General features: G+C 40.7%; 1 protein-coding gene across 1 annotated transcript in view; it reads left to right on the forward strand.

The window, feature by feature from the left end:
• Nucleotides 1-19,370, forward strand: part of RAB38 (RAB38, member RAS oncogene family) — a 67,276-nt gene extending 47,906 nt beyond the window's left edge. The window contains exon 3 of the mRNA XM_032397657.1: nucleotides 18,536-19,370. Within this exon, the coding sequence (XP_032253548.1) occupies nucleotides 18,536-18,688 (153 nt within the window). The 3' untranslated portion in view covers nucleotides 18,689-19,370. The remainder of the gene's footprint in view (nucleotides 1-18,535) is intronic.
• The last annotated feature ends 2,174 nt before the right edge of the window (nucleotides 19,371-21,544 follow it).

Genomic DNA, 21,544 nt, shown 5'->3' on the forward strand with positions numbered 1-21,544 from the left:
AGTTTAGTGGTTTGGACTGATTCTGATTAGGCAATGTGAGCCAACAAAGTTTTTTGAGCTGGGAATCAGGGTGAGGTATAACTGTCAGTACTCTTTAGTTAGAGTAGTTGGGAGACAGTCTGGAAGGAACATGGAAGACAACTGCCATGGGAAGAAAAATGGAGGCATGAGACCATAGAAGAGACTGTGTAGGTCTTGGCTATGTAGGTCACAGTAACTGTAAGGTGGAGCACTTCATATCGTTGTTTCTAAGCAGAGGCAGGAGAGGCCTGGACTAATAAAATAATCACATGATGACTAGCACCATAGTGTATTAATGTGAAGATTGTAGAGACTCTGATGAATAGTGCCTTGTCCATGAAAAGGATCAATGATTATTTGCTGAATAATAAGTTATTTCATTTGGTTATTGGTGATATTTCAATATTATATGATAGGAACCACGAAATGAAGTATCTCCTCCTTCTTTGCTACTACAAGTTTATAGAATGAAGAAAAGGGTAGTGTTATTCCACATCAGAAAGAAGAAAATTATATAGCACATGCTAAGTGCTAACGCAGGGAGGTTGCCTAGTCTAAGAATGACTTGTTATCTGAGTGTGGAATTTAGGAGGTAGACATTGGAGATGTGGTAGGGAAGTGTAGACTTAGGTCCTAGGGTTGAGGCCAGAGTTCTGATAGTTTGCTAGCAGCATGACATTCAAACATAAAAAGGGTGCTAAGATATGGGTTTGTTTAATTTTACCAACACATCACCTTTTACACATAGTTTTGTTCCTATGTTTTCACCCAAGCTAACGTTATTCTAACAATGGTGGTAGAAAGAGTTTCATTTATGCTATCTGGAAAAGCAAAGGTTTCAAATCTACTAGAGTTGAGGGCTGGACAAAAGAGCTGTATATAAAAAAAAGATAAAGGACAGGCCTGAGAAGTAATTGTGAAGCTTGAATTGACCATTCATTCAGCTTCACAAAAGTTCTTAAGAAAAGATATTAAAATATTCATATATAACATATAGTCATAAATATGTATGATGCTACCCAATTTCTACTTTTGCCCCATGTATAATTATTTCTAATTCTCACAATTCTGTCAGGTGGGTGCTATTATATTTATATTATAGGTGACACCCAAGAAAAGTAAATATTTTGCCCAAGTTCATCATCTAGTTACTAAATAGTGGAAGTCACCTGAAATAGCTTTTCAAACTTCGGGGTATAAAGACTTATTTTTCAAAGAGCAAAATCAGCATCCAATATAGGTCTGCTCAACTGCAAAGCCTTTAGTAGTTCAGTTTGATTTTTATAAAATGGTTCAGTCAGTCTTCCTTCCATGTTACCCAAAAAGAATGGTGTCAAATCATAACTGGAAAACAAGATAAGAACAGGCAGTTTGACTTGAGAAATAAATTCTGTGGTGAACACGTTTTCCTTTTCACTCCCTGCAGAAATCGCCTACATCTAAAATTGTTTTCAGGTTGAAACCTGGACTTGTTACCCTTTGCAGGGCCCTTGTTAACTTGTTCATTTCATTCATGTGTTAGAATTAACAAATTTACCCAATATCTTTACCAATATCTTCCAAAGATATCTACCCGAAGATATTTACCCATATCATCCAGGTGCCTACTGTCTGCGGGCACTGTGCTAGCCACTGAAATGCAGCCATAAAGCCCACAGGAGCCCCCAGTGATGTGGAGGATACAGACTAACAAGCCATTACATACTGATCAGTGGTGGGTGCCAGGTAGAGGGGTGCTTGTCCCCAGCCTGGGGGAGTCAGAGGCAACTTCTCGTGAAAAGTGATCACTGAAGAATGACCTGAAAGGAGAAGATGAAGAGAAGCAGACACTATAGGGGGGCTTGTATTTATCTGAGGACGTATACGTAATATCTAAGTGCTTCCTCTGTGTGTATCATTTAATCCTTAAATTCTAACAAGAACCCTATGATGTGTAGTTATCATTAGCCTCATTTTACAAATTAAGCAGGAGAGGCTCAGGATTTGGATCTGCCCTTGGTCCCACAGTCAGTGAAAACACCAGGTTTAAAGCTTGTCTCCAAAGCTTCCTTTTATTTTTTTATTTATTTTATTTTATTATGTTATGTTAGTCATCCTACATTACATCATTATTTTTTTATTTTTATTTTTTATTGTTATGTTAATCACCATACATTACATATTTAGTTTTTGATGTAGTGTTCCACGATTCATTGTTTGCGTATAACACCGAGTGCTCCATGCAGTACGTGCACTTTTTAATACCCATCGCCAGCCTAACCCATCCCCCCATCCCCCTCCCCTCTAGAACCCTCAGTTTGTTTTTCAGAGTCCATTGTCTCTCATGGTTCATCTCCCCCTCTGATTTCCCCCCTTCATTTTTCCCTTCCTACTATCTTCTTTTTTTAACATATAATGTATTATTTGTTTTAGAGGTACAGGTCTGTGATTCAACAGTCTTACACAATTCACAGCGCTCACCATAGCACATACCCTCCCGAATGTCTATCACCCAGCCACCCCATCCCTCCCACCCCCACCACTCCAGCAACCCTCAGTTTGTTTCCTGAGATTAAGAATTCCTCATATCAGTGAGGTCATACGATACATGTCTCTCTCTGATTGACTTATTTCGCTCAGCATAACACCCTCCAGTTCCATCCACATTGTTGCAAATGGCAAGATCTCATTCCTTTTGAAGGCTGCATAATATTCCATTGTATATATATACTACATCTTCTTTATCCATTCATCTGTCGATGGACATCTAGGCTCTTTCCATAGTTTGGCTACTGTGAACATTGCTGCTATAAACATTGGAGTGCACGTACCCCTTTGGATCCCTACATATTTATCTTTGGGGTAAATACCCAGTAGTGCAATTGCTGGGTCATAGGGTAGCTCTATTTTCAACTTTTTGAGGAACCTCCATACTGTTTTCCAGAGTGGCTGCACCAGCTTGCATTCCCACCAACAGTGTAGGAGTGTTCCCCTTTCTCCGCATCCCTACCAACATCTGTCATTTCCTGACTTGTTAATTTTAGCCATTCTGACTGCTGTGAGGTGGTATCTCATTGAGGTTTTGATTTGGGTTTCCCTGATGCCGAGCGATGTTGAGCACTGTTTCATGTGTCTGTTGGCCATTTGGATGTCTTCTTTGGAAAAATGTCTGTTGATGTCTTCTGCCCATTTCTTAATTGGATCATTTGTTCTTTGGGTGTTGAGTTTGATAAGTTCTTTATAGATTTTGGATACTAGCCCTTTATCTGATATGTCATTTGCAAATATCTTCTCCCATTCTGTCAGTTGTCTATTGGTTTTGTTGACTCTTTCCTTTGCCTTGCAAAAGCTTTTTATCTTGATGAAGTCCCAAGAGTTCATTTTTGCCCTTGCTTCCATTGCCTTTGGCGGTTTCTAGGAAGGAGTTGTTGCGGCTGAGGTCGAAGAGGTTGCTGCGTGTGTTCTACTCTAGGATTTTGATGGACTCCTGTCTCACATTTAGGTTTTCATCTGTTTTGATCTATTTTTGTGTGTGGTGTAAGGAAATGGTCCAGTTTCATTCTTCTGCATGTGGCTGTCCAATTTTCCCAACACCATTTGTTGAAGAGACTGTCTTTTTGCCATTGGACATTCTTTCATGCTTTGTTGAAGATGAATTGACCATAGAGTTGAGGGTCCATTTCTGGGCTCTCTATTCTGTTCCATTGATCTATGTGTCCGTTTTTGTGCCAGGTACCATACTGTCTTGATGATTACAGCTTTGTAATAGAGCTGGAAGTCTGGAATTGTGATGCCACCAGCTTTGCTTTTCTTTTTCAACATTCCTCTGGCTATTCAGGGTCTTTTCTGGTTCCATACAAATTTTAGGATTATTTGTTCCATTGCTTTGAAAAAGGTTCATGGTATTTTGATAGGGATTGCATTGAATGTGTAGATTGCTCTACGTAGCATAGACATTTTCACAATATTTATTCTTCCAGTCCATGAGCATGGAACGTTTTTTCCATTTCTTTATGTCTTCCTCAATTTCTTTCATGAGTATTTTATAGTTTTCTGAGTACAGATTCTTTGCCTCTTTGGTTAGATTTATTCCTAGGTATCTTATGGTTTTGGGTGCAATTGTAAATGGGATTGACTCCTTAATTTCACATTCTTCTGTCTTGTTGTTGGTGTATAGGAATGCCACTGATTTCTGTGCATTGATTTTATATCCTGCCACTTTACTGAATTCCTGTATGAGTTCTAGCAGTTTTGGGGTGGAGTCTTTTGGGTTTTCCACATAAAGTATCATATCATCTGCAAAGAGTGAGAGTTTGACTTCTTTGCCAATTCAGATGCCTTTTATTTCTTTTTGTTGTCTGATTGCTGTGGCTAGGACTTCCAATACTATTTTGAATAGCAGTGGTGATAGTGGACATCCCTGCCACATTCCTGACCTTAGGGGGAAAGCTCTCCGTTTTTCCCCATTGAGAATGATATTCGTTGTGGGTTTTTCATAGATGGCTTTTATGATATTGATGTATGTACCCACTATCCCTATACTCTGAAGAGTTTGATCAAGAAAGGATGCTGTCCTTTGTCAAATGCTTTTTATGCATCTATTCAGAGGATCATATGATTCTTGTTCTTTCTTTTATTAATGTATTGTATCACATTGATTGATTTGCGGATGTTGAACCCACCTTGCAGCCCAGGGATAAATCCCACTTGGTCGTGGTGAATAATCCTTTTAATGTACTGTTGGATTCTATTGGCTAGTATTTTGGTGAGAATTTTTGCATCCGTGTTCATCAAGGATATTGGTCTATAATTCTCCTTTTTGATGGGGTCTTTGTCTGGTGTTGGGATCAAGGTAATGCTGGTCTCATAAAACGAGTTTGGAAGTTTTCCTTCCATTTCTATTTTTTGGAACAGTTTCAGAAGAATAGGTATGAATTCTTCTTGAAATGTTTGGTAGAATTCCCCTGGGAAGCCATCTGGCCCTGGGCTTTTGTTTGTTGGGAGATTTTTGATGACTGCTTCAATTTCCTTAGTGGTTATAGGTCTGTTCAGGTTTTCTATTTCTATTTCTTCCTGGTCAGTTTTGAAGGTTTATACATCTCTAGGAAAGCATCCATTTCTTCCAGATTATCTAATTTGCTGGCATATAGCTGCTCATAATATGTTCTTATAATTGTTTGTATTTCTTTGGTGTTTGTTGTGATCTCCCTTCTTTCATGATTTTGTTGATTTGGGTCATTTCTCTTTTCTTTTTGATAAGTCTGGCCAGGGGTGTATCAATCTTATTAATTCTTTCAAAGAACCAGCTCCTAGTTTCGTTGATCTGTTTACTGTTCTTTTGGTTTCTATTTCATTGATTTCTGCTCTGATCTTTATTATTTCTCTTCTCCTGCTGGGTTTAGGCTTTATTTGCTGTTCTTTCTCCAGCTCCTTTAGGTGTAGGGTTAGGTTGTGTATTTGAGACCTTTCTTGTTTCTTTAGAAATGCTTGTATTGCTATGTACTTTCCTCTTAGGACTGCCTTTGCTGCATCCCAAAGATTTTGAACAGTTGTGTTTTCATTTTCCTTTGTTTCCATGAATTTTTTTAATTCTTCTTTAATTTCCTGGTGGACCCATTCATTCTTTAGTAGGATGCTCTTTAGCCTCCATGTATTTGAGTTCTTTCTGACTTTCCTCTTGTGATTGAGTTCTACTTTCAAAGCATTGTGGTCTGAAAAGATGCAGGGAACGATCCCAATCTTTTGGTACTGGTGAGACCAGATTTGTGACCTAGGATGTGATCTATTCTGGAGAATGTTCCATGGGCACTAGAGAAGAATGTGTATTCTGCTGCTTTGGGATGGAATGTTCCGAATATATCTGTGAAGTCCATTTGGTCCAGTGTGTCATTTGAAGTCTTTATTTCCTTGTTGATCTTTTGCTTAGACTATCTGTCCATTTCAGTGTGGGGGGGGGTGTTAAAGTGCCCCACTATTATTGTATTGTTGTCGATGTGTTTCTTTGCTTTTGTTATTAATTGCCTTATATAATTGGCTGCTCCCATGTTAGTGGCATAGATATTTACAATTGTTAGATCTTCTTGTTGGATAGACCCTTTAAGTAGGATATAGTGTCCTTCCTCATCTCTTATTATAGTCTTTGGTTTAAAATCTAATTTGTCTGATATAAGGATTGCCACCCCAGCTTTCTTTTGGTGTCCATTAGCATGGTAAGTGGTTTTCCACCCCCTCACTTTCAATCTGGGGGTGTCTTTGGGTCTCAAATGAGTCTCTTGCAGACAGCATATCGATGGGTTTTGTTTTTTTATCCAATCTCATAACCTGTGTCTTTTGATTGGGGCATTTAGCCCATTTACATTCAGGGTAAGTATTGAAAGATATGAATTTAGTGCCATTGTGTTGCCTGTAAGGTGTCTGTGTTCCTTTCTGGTCTATGTTACTTTTAGGCTCTCTCTTTAATTAGAGGACCCCTTTCAATATTTCTTGTAGGGCTGGTTTTGTGTTTGAAAATTCCTTTAGTTTTTGTTTGCCCTGGAAGGTTTTTGTCTCCCCTTCTATTTTCAATGACAGCCTAGCTGGATATAGTATTCTTGGCTGCATATTTTTCTTATTTAGTGTTCTGAATCTATCATGCCAGTCCTTTCTGGCCTACCAGGTCTCTGTGGATAGGTCTGTTGCCAATCTAATGTTTCTACCAGTGTAGGTTACAGATCTCTTCTCCTGAGCTGCTTTCCCGATTCTCTCTTTGTCTCTGAGACTCGTAAGTTTTCCTATTAGATGTTGGGGTGTTGACCTATTTTTATTGAATTTGAGCGAGGTTGTCTGTGCCTCCTGGACTTTTATGCCTGTTTCCTTCCCCAAATTAGGGAAGTTCTCTGCTATAATTTGCTCCAATATACCTTCTGCCCCTCTCTCTCTTTCTTCTTCTTCTGGGATCCCAATTATTCTAATATTGTTTCATCTTATGGTATCCCTTATCTCTCAAATTCTGCCCTTGTGATCCAGTAGTTGTTTATCTCTCTTTTTCTCAGCTTCTTTATTTTCCATCATTTGGTCTTCTATATCACTAATTCTTTCTTCTGCCTCATTGATCCTAGCAGTTAGAGCCTCCATTTTTTATTGCACCTCATTAATAGCCTTTTTGATTTTGACTTGGTTATATTTTAGTTCTTTTATTTCTCCAGAAAGGGTTTCTCTAATATCTTCCATGCTTTTTTCAATCCCAGCTAGTATCTTTAAAATCATCATTCTGCACTCTAGTTCTGACATCTTACTAATGTCCGTATTGATTAGGTCCCTGGCAGTCGGTACTGCCTCTTGTTCTTTTTGTTGAGGTGATTTTTTCCATCTTGTCCTTTTGTCCAGAGGAGAATAGATGAACGAGAGAACAAAATGCTAAGAGGGTAACAACGTCCCCAGAAAATATACACTAAACAAATCAGAAGAGACCTGAAACTGGGGGAAAAGAAAGGGAAAGAAAGAAAAAAGAAAAAGATAAAAACAAACAAACAAATGAAAACAAAAAAAAAACAATATGATCAAATATGATCAGGCTGGTGCATAGATCAGTGCCACACACTAGATTTTGGCCGTATTTTGGTCTGTTAGAAGAAAGTGCCTCCCAATATTTTAAAAGAAAGAAAAACTTATATATGTACAAAAATAAGGGTAAATATGATGAAGGGATGGAATATGACTGTTAAGTTGAAAATTATAAAAGATTTTATAAAAGGAATTGATAAGGAGTTGGTTGAAAAAAGAAAGAAGATTTTTTAAAAAAACGGTAAATAATGTGATTAGGCAGGAGACTAGAACAAAGCCATACACCAGAGATTTATGGTATATTTTGGTCTGTTAGAAGAAACTGTATCCCAAAATTTTAAAGAGAGAACAACTTATATATATATATATATAGGTGCATCCATATATATATATATATATAAAAAATAAGGTTAACTGCTATGAAGGGATAGAATATGACTCTAAAAATGAAAAATAAAAAAGATTTTTTAAAAAAGGGATTGATAAGATGTTGTTTGAAAAAGGGAAAAAGAAAAAGTCAAAAAAAAAAGGAAAAGAAAATTAAAAAACAAAATTAACTTTGAAAGACTAAAGAATCATGGGAAAAAAGCCATGAATTCTATGTGCTGTATTCCCCTGGTGCTGGCGTTCTGCCGTTCTCATTGATCGGTAAACTTGGTCTTGGCTGGCTATTCTTGCTGATCTTCTGGGGGAGGGGCCTGTTGCCCCCGTGGTTGCCAAATGTCTTTGCTGGAGGCGGAATTGCCCCGTCCTTGCCGGTCTGGGCTAAGTTATCTGCTCGGGTTTGCTCTCGAGAGCTTTTGTTCCCTGCAAGCTTTCTGTGCAGCTTTGGAGGACGAGAGTGAAAATGGCGGCTTCCCTATCTCCGCCCGAGGAGCCGAGAACTCTGGGTCCCCCTCCTCTTGAGCCCCCAGAGAAAAACAGTCAGTCACTCCCGTCTCCCCGGTGTCTGGCCACACTCCGTGCTCACCCGGCCTGTGACCGAGCATTTCTGTCTTTGGCACATGACTCGGTGTGGAGTCTCCAAACCCAGCAGATCCCTGCGGTGTGCTCCCATGCCGCTCCTCCCAGGGGAGGAAGGGGAGTCTCCCCGGATCTGCTGCTTGTTGGGTCCCTGCTGGAAGAGCAGTGGCCCGACTGTGCCACGGATCAGAGGTTATGGCAACCCGAGCTGAGAGCCCACTCCTTGGCTCCATCTCTGCAGCCAGCTTCCCTGCTCCGATACCTGGGAGCTCTGCCACACTCAGGCACCCCCGGTCTTTCTGTGACCCCGAGGGTCCTGAGACCACACTGTCCCAGCAAGGGTTTCACCCCCCGCTTAGCCACTGGAGCGACGTCCCTCAGCAGAGCAGACTTCTAAAAGTTCCAATTTTGTGCTCCGCTACTCTATCGCTTGCCAGTAGCGCTGACGGAGGCCCCCTCCCCTGCCATCTATCTTCCCTAATATCGCCTCGGATTCACTTCTCTGCACATCCTACCTTCCAGAAAGTGATTGCTTTTCTGTTCAGAGAGTTGCTGTATTCTTTTCTTTGATCTCCTGTTGAGTTCGTAGATGTTCAGAATGGTTTGATTCCTATCTAGCTGAATTCCTGGGACCAGACGAAATTTAGGTCTCCTACTCCTCCGCCATCTTGCTCCTCCCTGCATCATTAGTTTTTGATGTAGTGTTCCATGATTCATTGTTTGTGTATAACACCCAGTGCTCCATTCAGTACGTGCCCTCTTTAATACCCATCCCTGGGCTAACCCATCCCCCTACCTCCCTCCCCTCTAGAATCCTCAGTTTGTTTCTCAGAGTCCATAGTCTCTCATGGTTCATCTCCCCCTCCAATTCCAAAGCTTTCTTTTTCCATTATATCCTGCTGCTTTCTGGGACAACAATGTTCCAGTCTCAAGCCTCAGACTTGGTACCTGGAGGTGCCAGAATGAAAGCATTTGATTATGCCAAAAATGAATTATTAAATAGATAATTTCTACTCATAGTTATCACTGGATAAATGTGACTTTAACTTGACTTGAGTAAGTCCAGCAAATCCTGTGGACACACAGCCTATCCGATATGTGTCCCAGTCTTCTAATCTGTAAAATAGATTAATAATATATCCACCTCCCAGCATGTACTCAGGGTGAAATGAGGTTATTCATGAAGCATACATAGCATAGTACTCAACTAAGTGTTCAATAGTAAATGTTCTATATGTGTTAGCAAGTATTACTATTAATATTTTGTGTCTGATGGGCCATTTTTCTTCTCAAACTGATGTATGAGAAAGTATTGCAACTGAAGGCTGCTATGTCTTCATTAATGGGGTTTATAAAGTCTGGCGAAACGATAGTTTTTAGGCTTATGTTTATTTTCTTTTCAAGACTAATTATTGGTACTCTATCACTGTTTCAGTATAGGACTCACAGTGAGGGAAATTAAAAAAAAAAAACCACACTATATTAAAGCCAAATGTTAATAGAGGCAAAATCTAGGAATGCTCTGATTCTTTATAGCCATTAGTGGTAAGTCGTACATTACATATTGAAATTGGCAATGTATCACAAGAGTGGTAAACTCGAAGAAAAATCTTGGGAACTGTGCCTGGCTGGTACTAGTGTTGTCAGTCTGGTGTGGGAGAAGAGATAGGGATGGTGAACTCACATTCCTCCAGGAGCCAGGTAGGTAAGGAGATGAGTAAGGTAGGTGGCAAACTGGAGAGTGTGCATATGTGTCATTGAAAGACATTTACAGTTAAAAATAAATAAATACCCGTGGGCCAAACATACCACATTGCAACTGCTTGTTCATAATTTTTGAAATTTAGAGAGAAAGCACTGGCTATGCAGCAAGGAGACTTGCGTCTTCATTCTTTCCGCAGACATTTATAGAGAGGAGTGTGGTGCAGCAGGTTAAGAGCAAGGGCTCTGGGGCTCCAGTCAGGCTTTGCGGTTTAATAGCGTTGACTTTTCAGGGGTCAGAGAAGGGTCTAAGAATGGGCTGTGGAACCAGGTGCTGAAAGTTTGACTTGCTGGCTGTGTGACCCTGGGAAAAATTTTAAACTCTCCATCCCTCGGTTTCCTCACCTGAGTTTTTGTGAGGATTAGCTTAGTTCATTAAGGTAAAGTACACAATGGTCACTAAGTTTCCACAGGTGTCAGCTAACTTTGGTAATCTTGTTTAGAGACTTCTTATGCACCAAACACTGTGCTGGGAGCCAGGAACACAAACATAATAAGATAAAATCCATTTTTAAGGACACAGATGATAGGCACTGGTAAGTGCCAGGTAGGTAGAAAGTGCCAAGGAGCCCTGATGATACATTTCATAGTGCTGAGAGAAGGCTACTCAGAAGAGATAATGTTTCTAGAAACAAGGAAGTATGCAAACAGCAAGAGGTAGTCTGTATGATGCCAGGCAAGTCACTTTCCTTCTCTGTTGCCTTGATTTCTGTATGTGTCAAAGAGAGCAGGTTGAACTAGTAATATCTGATTTCCCTGGGAAGTGGCAAGCCTGGGGATACTTCATGGCTGAGGTGGGGTTCCCGAGGCTGCTAGACAGATGACAGATCAGGGAAGAGAGCTGTAAGGTATGAGGCCCCCTGGGCTACAGAGGAGAGGGGAGAAACGGGGTAGGAAATGAACTTGGACATCTAGTGTCTGGAGGACAGGGGCTGAGGCAGGGCTATGGTGGGGCAGGGGGGAGCTTATCAGAGGGATACAGTCTTTGGAACTGCTTTTACCTGTGAACTTTACGCTTCTTCACCAGTATCTGTATGCTAACATTGTGACTCTGTCCTGTCGTTGAAGTGAGTGTCATTATGGCTCCATCTGTCCTTTCCAGTGTGTTAGGTAGACTAAAAGTAACTTTTAGACAATAGAACATCACGAGGACCTGGTTTATCTGAAGCGCATACTCCAGTGTAAAGCCATGGGGTTTGGATTCAGGCAGACCTTTGCTTGGGCACTAACCAACTGTTGGTCATAACCTCTAAGAAGTCAGCAGGGAGAAGGAAAAGAAAATACAGAAGCTCCAAGGATTGGAGCTGGAAACCAGGTTCTGCCCCTTCCTGTCCCGGACACCTCTGTGTGTCATTTAGCCTCTGTGCACCTCACTTACCTCATCCATAAGAGGAGGGCAATGCCTCCCGCCTCAGCTTGAGTGTGAAAATGAAATGAAATGCCAACCTGAGGACAATGTCTGGGATAGAGGGCTCAGTTTAGAGGAGCCCCAGTAGAAGCTCATGATTGGGAGGAAGCAGTTACCAAAAGGATGGGGGGAGCGATATTAGGGGTGAGGGAGGAGAGAAGTACAAAGCAGAGAAAGATACAGGTATCTATCTGCTCTGCCCGCCCCATGTTAGATATGAACTAAAGCAAATGAAAGCAGGCAAACTGTTTAGCACTTATGTGCTCAATAAACAAGTACTGAATCTTAGAGAAAGGATTTGAAAACCCCTGTTCTGCGTGAGACTTCTTCCAGTGGTGGTGTTATCCTGGGGGCCATCTGGTCTAATTAAAACTTCACAGGGCTGAGGAATTTAGTGCCCTAACCTCAGAGCCCCTGGTATACTCGGTGTTTTGTTTGAGGTTGATGCATTTGGAAAGATTAGAGGAGGATGAATTCTTTGCCAGTTTCTAACTAGGCAGATGTGAAGGGTTTCTGCTAGAATATTTTTGCTCTCTGGCACCAGGGGTCAGAGATTAAATAATTTGCCACCAGACAGATGTTCTGAAGAGCTAATTAAAAAACTGACAAGTACCCAAGACCTCGGATAGATTTCTATGCCATCCTTTACAGGAAGATTACAATCACTACAGCTTAAAATCTCTGTATTAAATGATATTTCCAGAAAGTTCACTACTGAAATAAAAAGAAGTGTCATTAAAGACATTTTTAATTATACAAGTGTGTCTCAAATCTGGATGCACATTATAAAGAAATGGAGAATCTTTTTAAAAATATCCATGCTGGGCCCCATCCCAGACTCTCAATGTCCGGGAGAAGGGCCCCAGCAACAGATTTTCTTTTTAACTCTTCAAATGATTTGAATATGCAGCCAGGATTGAGAACTACTGATTTAGAAATAGAACTACTTTAATATCTGTCTTAATCCTGGGAGACACTGCAATGTAATGTATGGGAACAGGATAGGAAGTGGAATTTGGCCGATCTTAGCTGGATAGACAGACTGACTGAGATTACATACTGCTCTGGGCAAGTTACCTAACTTTGTTAAAGGTTAAAGTTTCTTTACTTTTAAAATATAGCTATTAGCTTTTTAATAGATTTTTATGAGGATTGGATGTGAGCATTATTTCATAACTAAAGCACCTCCATATGCTCAGCATGGAGTAGACAATAACAACAATAATAGTTACTACCATTTGTTTTTACTAAAATGCTTTGTTAGGAATTTTAAGCCTTTTTCTCAGGCATGCTTACTGATATGAATGAAAAGGTTCTGAACAGAGGCACAAAGATGAGCACACATAAACCTAACACAGTCTGCACAATAGACAATCTTGTCACAGTGCAATTTATAAATAAATCATCCAGATTCAGTCTAAGTGTACATATCTTGAAAGTCATGGAATATATAAATTTCTTCCTGGAGATGTTACTACTCTCTAGAATAAATGCAAATAAAACCCCCCAGGTCATATTTTGCAATTAAGCCAGCAGCTATGTGTTTTCACGACACCTAGAAAATGTGGACTTGGCTGTGTCCGCTTGGATGCCAAGTAGCTCAGTTAATTATATTGCAATATAATTGCCCAAAGGGTCTGAGCTTGTAGTTCTACCAGGCAGGCTTTGATTATCCATGCTAGCCATCGACAGAAGGAGAGAGGAAGTGTGCTCTGTCTTGCCATTCCTTCTCCAAGTTTAGGCCCTTGGCTATGACCTCAATGGTGTATAGAAAGACAGTAGGACCAGCAATACAAATCAGTTTTGCTGGAGGTCCTGACCGAATGCTCTTACTTTTTTTATGCTGGAAACATGTGCTCTGAACATAATGTTCCTTATTTATTTGGTGAACTATTTTGGAGGAGCTGAGATGAGGGTCTGTCTCCAAGCGTGTGCTCTCAACATTTTTACCTTGCTTTTTGTAAGCATATGGTAAATATTGTGGTAGGTATTCCTGTTGGCTCTTCTCCCTGGACTCACCCCTGGCCTCAAAACTAACTAGTGTGTGTCTTGAGGTCAGCCAATTACCCTGTCTCCTCAGGTGCAAAATGAAGAAATAGAAAACACACATTCTTGTGTTCTACTGATGATTAAATGAGAACGTTGTGATAACATTTATTGAATGTGTATGCTATGCCCTTGTCTGAGTATTTGTCTAAGTAGTTCATGTGTTCTAAATATGAATATGTATTAACTTACAATCACCTGTAAAGTAGATCTCTTAATTCCCTGTTGACAGATGAGGACGCTGAGACACGTAGAATGGTTAAAGTAATTCTTCCAAGGTCAAGTTTGGCTTCATGCCTGTGCTCAAAACACTACATGTCAGGCCTTTTTGTTGAATGCATGTGGTAAATAATAGTGTTTGCTCCTCTTCCAAGCTTCCTCTTTCAATTTCTAATCTGAACTAGGTATGCCATGGCAACAGCACCATGGGTTTCATCGATAGGTATTTACTAAATACTCACTGTTAGATTAATTGATCAAACGGAGTGCTAAGAGTCTGTACAGTTCTGTGTAGTCATGGATGCATATCATATTGTGTCTATTGAAACTTCACCTGCAGAAAACCCTTAGTGACTCTACCTGGTCCCCTTAGCATTCAAGGCTCTACAGTGATCTAGTGCCGGATGCCCTTTTCCAACCTCATTGTATACCTCTGCTGTTTACACAAACCTTGCTAGTGTTTAAGCTCAATTAAGGATGGGACTTATTTTATCATCTTTCTTTGTATGTCTACTACTTAGTGGGAATCTGAATAATATCAGTTGAATGGGCGAATGAATGTCGCTCAGCCATCATGAGCTGCCACGTTGTTCGTATTGTTCATATATACGCCACCTGAAAGCAGGCACTAACACTCCGTGGCTCTGATATTTTCCTTTGTTGACAGCCCCAACCCCCATGGTCCCATGTCCTAGTCCTGACACCAATTAGCCTCTACTAGGTGTGTTAAACTTCACAAACAACTTCAGCAGCATCATCTTATCTTTTATTAAAATGATCCTGCTAGGCTGCCATGAATTGGGCTTCGGTTTTTGTTGTCTTTCTTATAATGCTGATGAATATTCATAGATTTGTCCACACTCGCATTTCACTCACCTCATTAGATTTTGCTAATTTGCACATTAAGGAAAGAAAACCCTACTTAAATGGCATGTTAATATATGAGTGGAGGTTTAAAGAATACTACTGACTAGTTTAACTTAACATTGTATGTGAAGGGGGCCCATTTTAATGCTTAAAACGTGTTTTTCCTACCATATACACATGTTTTTCTTCCAATGTATGAAAGAGAAAGGAACTAAGATTTATTTAGCACCTACTGGGCCTAGCACTGTGGTAATAGCTTTTATTTGTTATTGCACTTGATCTTCCAAACAATCTTGGAAAGGAATATAGCATGGTAAGAGCCATGCTTTGATGTTGGAAAGACGTAGGTGTGAGCCTGGCCCCAACCCACCCACTGCGTGATCTTGGGGAAGTTTCTTAATGATGCTGGCAGGCCAGGTCCAGGGACCCAGAGAGGGTCCTTCAGGACCAGCCCAGAGGGTCTTTGGCTGTAGGATGGAAATCAAATGTGAGCCAGCAGGAGGTGAGAGCAGTGTTTATTGAAGATATAGAGTGAACAGATATAGATGGAGTGTCCAGGACACTTGGAAAGAAAAGGAACATGAGTTTTGTCTTTGTTCAGGATCTGGGGGTTTTTATTGAGGTCAGTGGTCTGGTGTACGTGCCCTCTCAGGCATCCAGGAACTGGTTAAAACAAAAACGAGAGCCCAGGTGTCATTCCTTGAAGCCAGGGGTCCTTGGTGTCAAGATGTCTGGAATACACATGTGATAGCTTCTACTGGTCATCCTCACCTGGTCTTTCCTTAGGTGTGATCTATTCTAGAGAAATCATTAACTCCTGGTCCCTTACAAGGAGGACATACGCTGTATGCATCCTGAGGCGTGTGTAAAGTGGAGTGGGGTGCAGGTCTTATCAAGAATAGAAGCAGGAAAAGGAGCACAAAGCAGATTTCTATGGAATCCTTTAGTTTCCCTGTCTCATTAATCTACCTAAATTTAAGTTTTCTTATCTGTAAACAGATATAATGACATCCTATGTTTGGTATTTGAGGTAAGATTTTGTTGTCTTCTTCCCTATACACAAGCAGTAGCCAAATGGGAACCCAAGGTTTGTGTAAACAGCAGAGGTATACAATGAGGTTGGAAAAGGGCATCCGGCACTAGATCACTGTAGAGCCTTGAATGCTAAGGGGACCAGGTAGAGTCACTAAGGGTTTTCTGCAGGTGAAGTTTCAATAGACACAATATGATATGCATCCATGACTACACAGAACTGTACAGACTCTTAGCACTCCGTTTGATCAATTAATCTAACAGTGAGTATTTAGTAAATACCTATTGGTTTATTAATGGCTGAGCAAGCACTTTAAAACCACTCAAATGTAGGATTTCTTCAGTGAAATGTGTTGGCCCATGAGGCCAAGGCCTGGAAGGCTGAGTGAGGCTGTCCATTCGCACTTTCCTAACATTGGAGACAGTAGAGGACCTGGACCAGGTTTCTAATTGGTCACATAAACAAGTGACTGGGCTCAAGAGCAGACGTTGAGCTGTGTCTCTCCCAAAAGCCAGGCCCCGTCTAGGTCAGATTACTGCCTGAGAGCAGATAGCTCAAGTGTGACCCCTGGGCATGACACCAGGCAGAGGAAGAGTGGCAGAAGGCATGCCAAGCGTGGGCAATGACTTGAAGGCACAGTAACCCACCCAGTAGGAAACAGGGCAGAAGGAAGCTGATCTCTGTGGACTGGCTTCCATGGAATGAGGCACATATTTGAGCTAAAGGTAGCAAGGCCATCCCTAGGCCCAGCCTAACAATAACAATAAGATCAGTAAGAAAAAACAGACTCTTACCTTATAGGGCTTTAAATGGGATTAAGTAAGATTATGTGTATAAAGTACCCAGCATGTACACATTGTGCAAGCACCAATGACCACTATCCCCTGTAAGGAGAAGCAATTTTTTATTAAGTAAGTATTGTTATCAAGACCATTGCATAGATGAGGAATGGAAGGCTCAGAGACATGAATTCTGGTCTGGTATAAAAACCACCACCAACAAGAACATGACAAACAACTAGAATTTTACCTTGTTTTAGATTTAGAAAAAGCATTTTCTCTAAGGCTCTGTAAATGAGAGAAAATAATCAGTCTATTTCCTGGAAGTCCAAAAATTACCTTAAGCTTTTGTAGCAGGTGAACTCAGGACTGGACTTGAAGGATGAGGAACATGCTAATGAATATTTACATCTAATGCCATTAGCCATAGATACCATTTGGAGACCATCACTACCTCTTACATTTCCCGTGTAGTATGACTTCAAGCGGTGACCTCAAAATAGATCAACAACTCTGACATACATACAAAATTCAGAGATAGGTAGTTATACTTCAGACTGGACAAGGTCTTGTAGAAAAACAATTTGATAAAGTCCTTATCTCTTTATATTGACTATGAGGAAACAGAGAGGTTCTACAAATTTGACTTTACTGGAGATCGAGGTTTTTTGTTTAGTATGCCAGTAGTAAATATTCTGTATTTCTCAGTTTTCTGATTAGCAGAGGGATAAAAAAAGCAATTTAATCTAGGGCAACTGAGTAAACAATGTATTTTATTTTATTTTTTAAAAGATTATTTATTTATTTATTTATATGTGTGTGTGAGAGAGAGAGAGAGAGAGCACAAGCAGGAGGGGCAGAGGGAGAGAGAATCTCAAGCAGATTCCGTGCTGAGCACAGAGCCTGACGTGGGGCTTGATCTCACCATCCTGAGATCATGACCTGAGCCGAAACCAAGAGTTGGATGCTTAACTGACTATGCCATCCAGGTGCCTCAATAAACAATGTATTTTAGATTTAAATGTTTGCTCCATGTTTTCCCCAAATTGAAGCTTATTTTATTCTTGAAAACATATTCAAATTTCTGATTTCATATTTTCCTTTGAAGAGTTATATCCATCTGGATTGTCTAGGGAATATCACAGTGATGACCCTAAATCTCAGTGGCTTGAAACAACAAGGTCATAATTTTCACTCAGCTACATACATCATCATGGGATACTTGGCTCCTCTTGATCCTCATTCATAGACCCAGGCCAAGAGAATTTCCATCTCTGTACTTCTATGATTGCAGAAGCAGGGAGAAAAGAATTGCCTTTTATTACTTCTGTAGGAAAGTGAGACATGTCATTTTTCCTCACATTTCATTGTCCAATGAAAGTCACATGTCCATGACTGACTCCAAAGAGCTCAGAGCAGTGCGCTCCTACCATTTGATCAAAAGGCAGCCGGCCAGAAAATACTTGTGAAATCACTGCTGACCACTAGAAGAGGTGTCTTATTATTCCTATTTCCTATCAAGGTCACAAAAGTAGTATGTGGCAGAGGGCAATTATGAACCTAAGTTAACCCCTAAGACTTATGTGTCTTACATAATATTATGCTATAGTGTAAGAGTATGTAAAAATAAGAAAATTGCCCTCTAACTTAAATTCAGCCTACTAAAAGTAAGTGAGCCCACCAAACACTGTTTCTCCTAAGGGACAAAACAAGTATGTTTGCTTTTGTGAAGGACTAAAAAGTAAGGTCTTGGAAGGAATGAGAGTGAGGGGGATAGAAAGAGGATACATGGATAGGGTATAGAAGAGGTATTTAAATGAATTGCCAAAAAAATATTGCCCTTTGTCACATACAGGTCCCTGCTCCAGCATTATTTTAGAATATTGATTTGAAAAGCTGTTTTTTTCCCCTCTGTAGGAGAATATCAACATTGATGAAGCCTCCAGATGCCTGGTGAAACATATACTTGCAAACGAGTGTGACCTAATGGAGTCCATTGAGCCGGACATCGTGAAGCCCCATCTCACGTCGCCCAAGATTGTCAGCTGCTCCAGCTGTGCCAAATCCTAGTAGGCTTCTTTGCTGGCATCTGACAGAAATAATCCCATTATTCTCATGTCTCAATTCTTACCAATTTGAGTAAATGTCAGGATAGGGATACACATGTGGCAAGCCAAAGATCTATGCTGGTACCTTTCCTTTAAGAGAGAAAAATAGCAAATGTTCTTTTTTTATGTTTTTCCCAGCATCAGCACAGTGTTTACAGGCTTGTTAAATATTTAGTCTGTTACAAAATTCTGTCTTGTAGCCAACCACAGTTCTGCAGGGCCAGCATTGGCCCTGTTACTTGCTTCTTAAAATCAGCCAAGGCCTCAGGTCTTAAAGAGAAAGGGGAGAGGAGCAGACTAGCTGTCAAGTTAAGCCCTGGCTTTCACTTTGCTCCCTGGTGCCTTTGTCCAGATTTCAATACATTCTCTGCTGGGCTGACAGGCCTATTAAGTAGAAACAGTTTTTTCTCCAGAGATGACCTCCATTTTCAACAGACCAAAGGGTCATCTCCTGATTTAGCCCTTCAGAGTCATGTACACAGGTTTCCTGTGTTTTTGTGGCTTTTATTGTCACTCCCCATGCCCTAAATGTTGGCTTAACTGAAATCTGTATGAAAAGACCTGCCTCCCTATGTGCCTTTCTGTTAGCTTTCTCTGACTCAAGCTGTGGGACTTGTTCATGTAATATATATTATATATATTTCCACAAGTGGAAAATAAAACATTAAAAGATGTTGTTTCCCTATTTCTGAAAAGGCTGTAAGTGTCTTAGTATTATGATTTTTTCGTTGACTGTGTATCCATGGTTCTCAAGACCCATTTCTAAAATTTTGTTTCAGAAAGGGGATGAGAAACATACACTTAAAGGAACTTCTGGGCACTATTATACTGAGATGAGTCTGTCTATTGTTCATATCAGCATTTAGGCCAAGCAGTATATCTATATTTTCTTGGTTAAACAGAAGGATATATTATCATATCTTCTGGTCAAGAAAATACCACACCCATTGACATGCAAAGAAATGACTAAAATATGCATGGTAATATTTTGGTTTACACAATGGTTATGGTGCTGAGATGCTGTGGGTAGCTACTACTTTTTAATGGCATTGAATGGCAGCATTGAGGGGCACCTGGGTGGCTCAGTGGGATTAGTACCTGACTCTTGATTTCAGCTCAGGTCATGATCTCAGGGTCATGAGATAGAGCCCCTCATTGGGCTCCATGCTGAGCATGGAGTCTGCTTGGGATTCTCTCTTTCCCTCTGCCCCTCCTCACTCATGCTCTCTCTCTTTCTCCAAAAAAAAAAGAATGGCAGCACTGATATTCATAATATACCCACAGGAGCTTTATCTTTTGTAACAGATGATTTTGAGTGTGCTGTCCAGATATTATCTTGGCATTCACTCTTTCTATAAGCACCAAACCACTTATTATTATTAAAAGTGTTTGTGACCCATTTGCTGAGAGCATTCTGTGGTCTCTGGAGCACTTGACACATGAGGCAGGCAGGTGAGAAATTCCAGGAGTTAATGTCTCCAGGAGCAGCTCTCAACCAATGATAGCAGGAATTGGGGGATGAGTACCCTAGGTACCTTGTCCCTCGGGAACATTTTGAGATATGCTTTATGAAGTCTCACAGAAGTCCCCAGTGGGGGGGTGCCTGGGTGGCTCAGTCGTTAAGCGCCTGCCTTTGGCTCAGGTCGTGATCCCAGGGTCCTGTGATAAGCCCCACATCGGGCTCCCTGCTCCGTGGGAAGCCTGCTTCTCCCTCTCCCTCTGTTGCTCCCCCTGCTTGTGTTCCCTCTCTCACTGTCTCTCTCACTGTCAAATAAATAAAAAAATAAAAAATCTTTAAAAAGAAAAAAAAAAGTCCCCAGTGGGAATAAGCCCCTGGTTCTCACAGGGGAAACCTTCCATCTGACTCATCCTGTACGGGCTTCCTTTTCTTTTTTCCTCACTTCCTCTACTGGTCCTTCCTGGGTTCACATCCCAAATAAATTACTTTCACTCAAATCCTTGTTTCAGGGTCTTATGGGGGAGCCCAAACCCAGCCTAAGTTAGCTGGGACAAAGATGGCCTAAGAAGCAGATTCTCAACACCAGCATCTTGAACTGAATCATTCAGCACCCAAGTGGTAGCAAGGACCCCCTTGCTGGTAAACAATGAGGTGGAACTAATCCCTAGCAAACTGTAGCACCATAATTACTAAGACTGTCATCAGGTGGATTGGGATAGAATATAGATGTAAAGAAAGTCTATTGCTCTTGTGTTCAAAAGACATGAGATTGTAGAGTCAGTTAACTTCCAGAAACTCTGTAGGAGGAAACCTTATAGGCTTGAGTCAGCTAACACTCATCTCAGGATGAGTGTTGTGTAAAAGCTTGAAGACCTCCAAACAACAATCAAAATGATCTTCCTTTCCTTCAGCTACAGGATAGAGAGGATGGCTGCTGAAAATCAGGCCTAAGATTTGATTTTAGGAGAAACAGACTTTTAAAGGAGACTGACTTCACAGAGCTAGCAAGTCTCCTCCACTAAAATCAGAATTCTTGCAGGAAAGGAGTCAGACACTGCAATATAGAAGGAGATATTTGGATAGATGCTCTTAGGAGTCTTGACCCCAAAGATTCTTCTGAAACTGTGGTCCAGAAAAACAGGCCCTTACCCTTTCCTAGGGGAGAACAGCTACTTGCCACATCAATGCTCCACCTGAGTAGGATGTTTTATAAGGTGATGCTTTTCCTTCTCAAGTTCTGACCTCATTGCTTCTAGACAAATAACTAAGATCAAGTCTCAGTATGAACTGAGTAGAAAAGTATCAAAGTTGTGTACTGCAGGATGAAATGGATTATTAATCAAATGAACTACAGAGCCT

The sequence above is a fragment of the Phoca vitulina genome, unplaced genomic scaffold (genome assembly GCF_004348235.1).
Source record: "Phoca vitulina isolate PV1807 unplaced genomic scaffold, GSC_HSeal_1.0 scaffold101, whole genome shotgun sequence".
Classification (NCBI taxonomy): domain Eukaryota; kingdom Metazoa; phylum Chordata; class Mammalia; order Carnivora; family Phocidae; genus Phoca; species Phoca vitulina.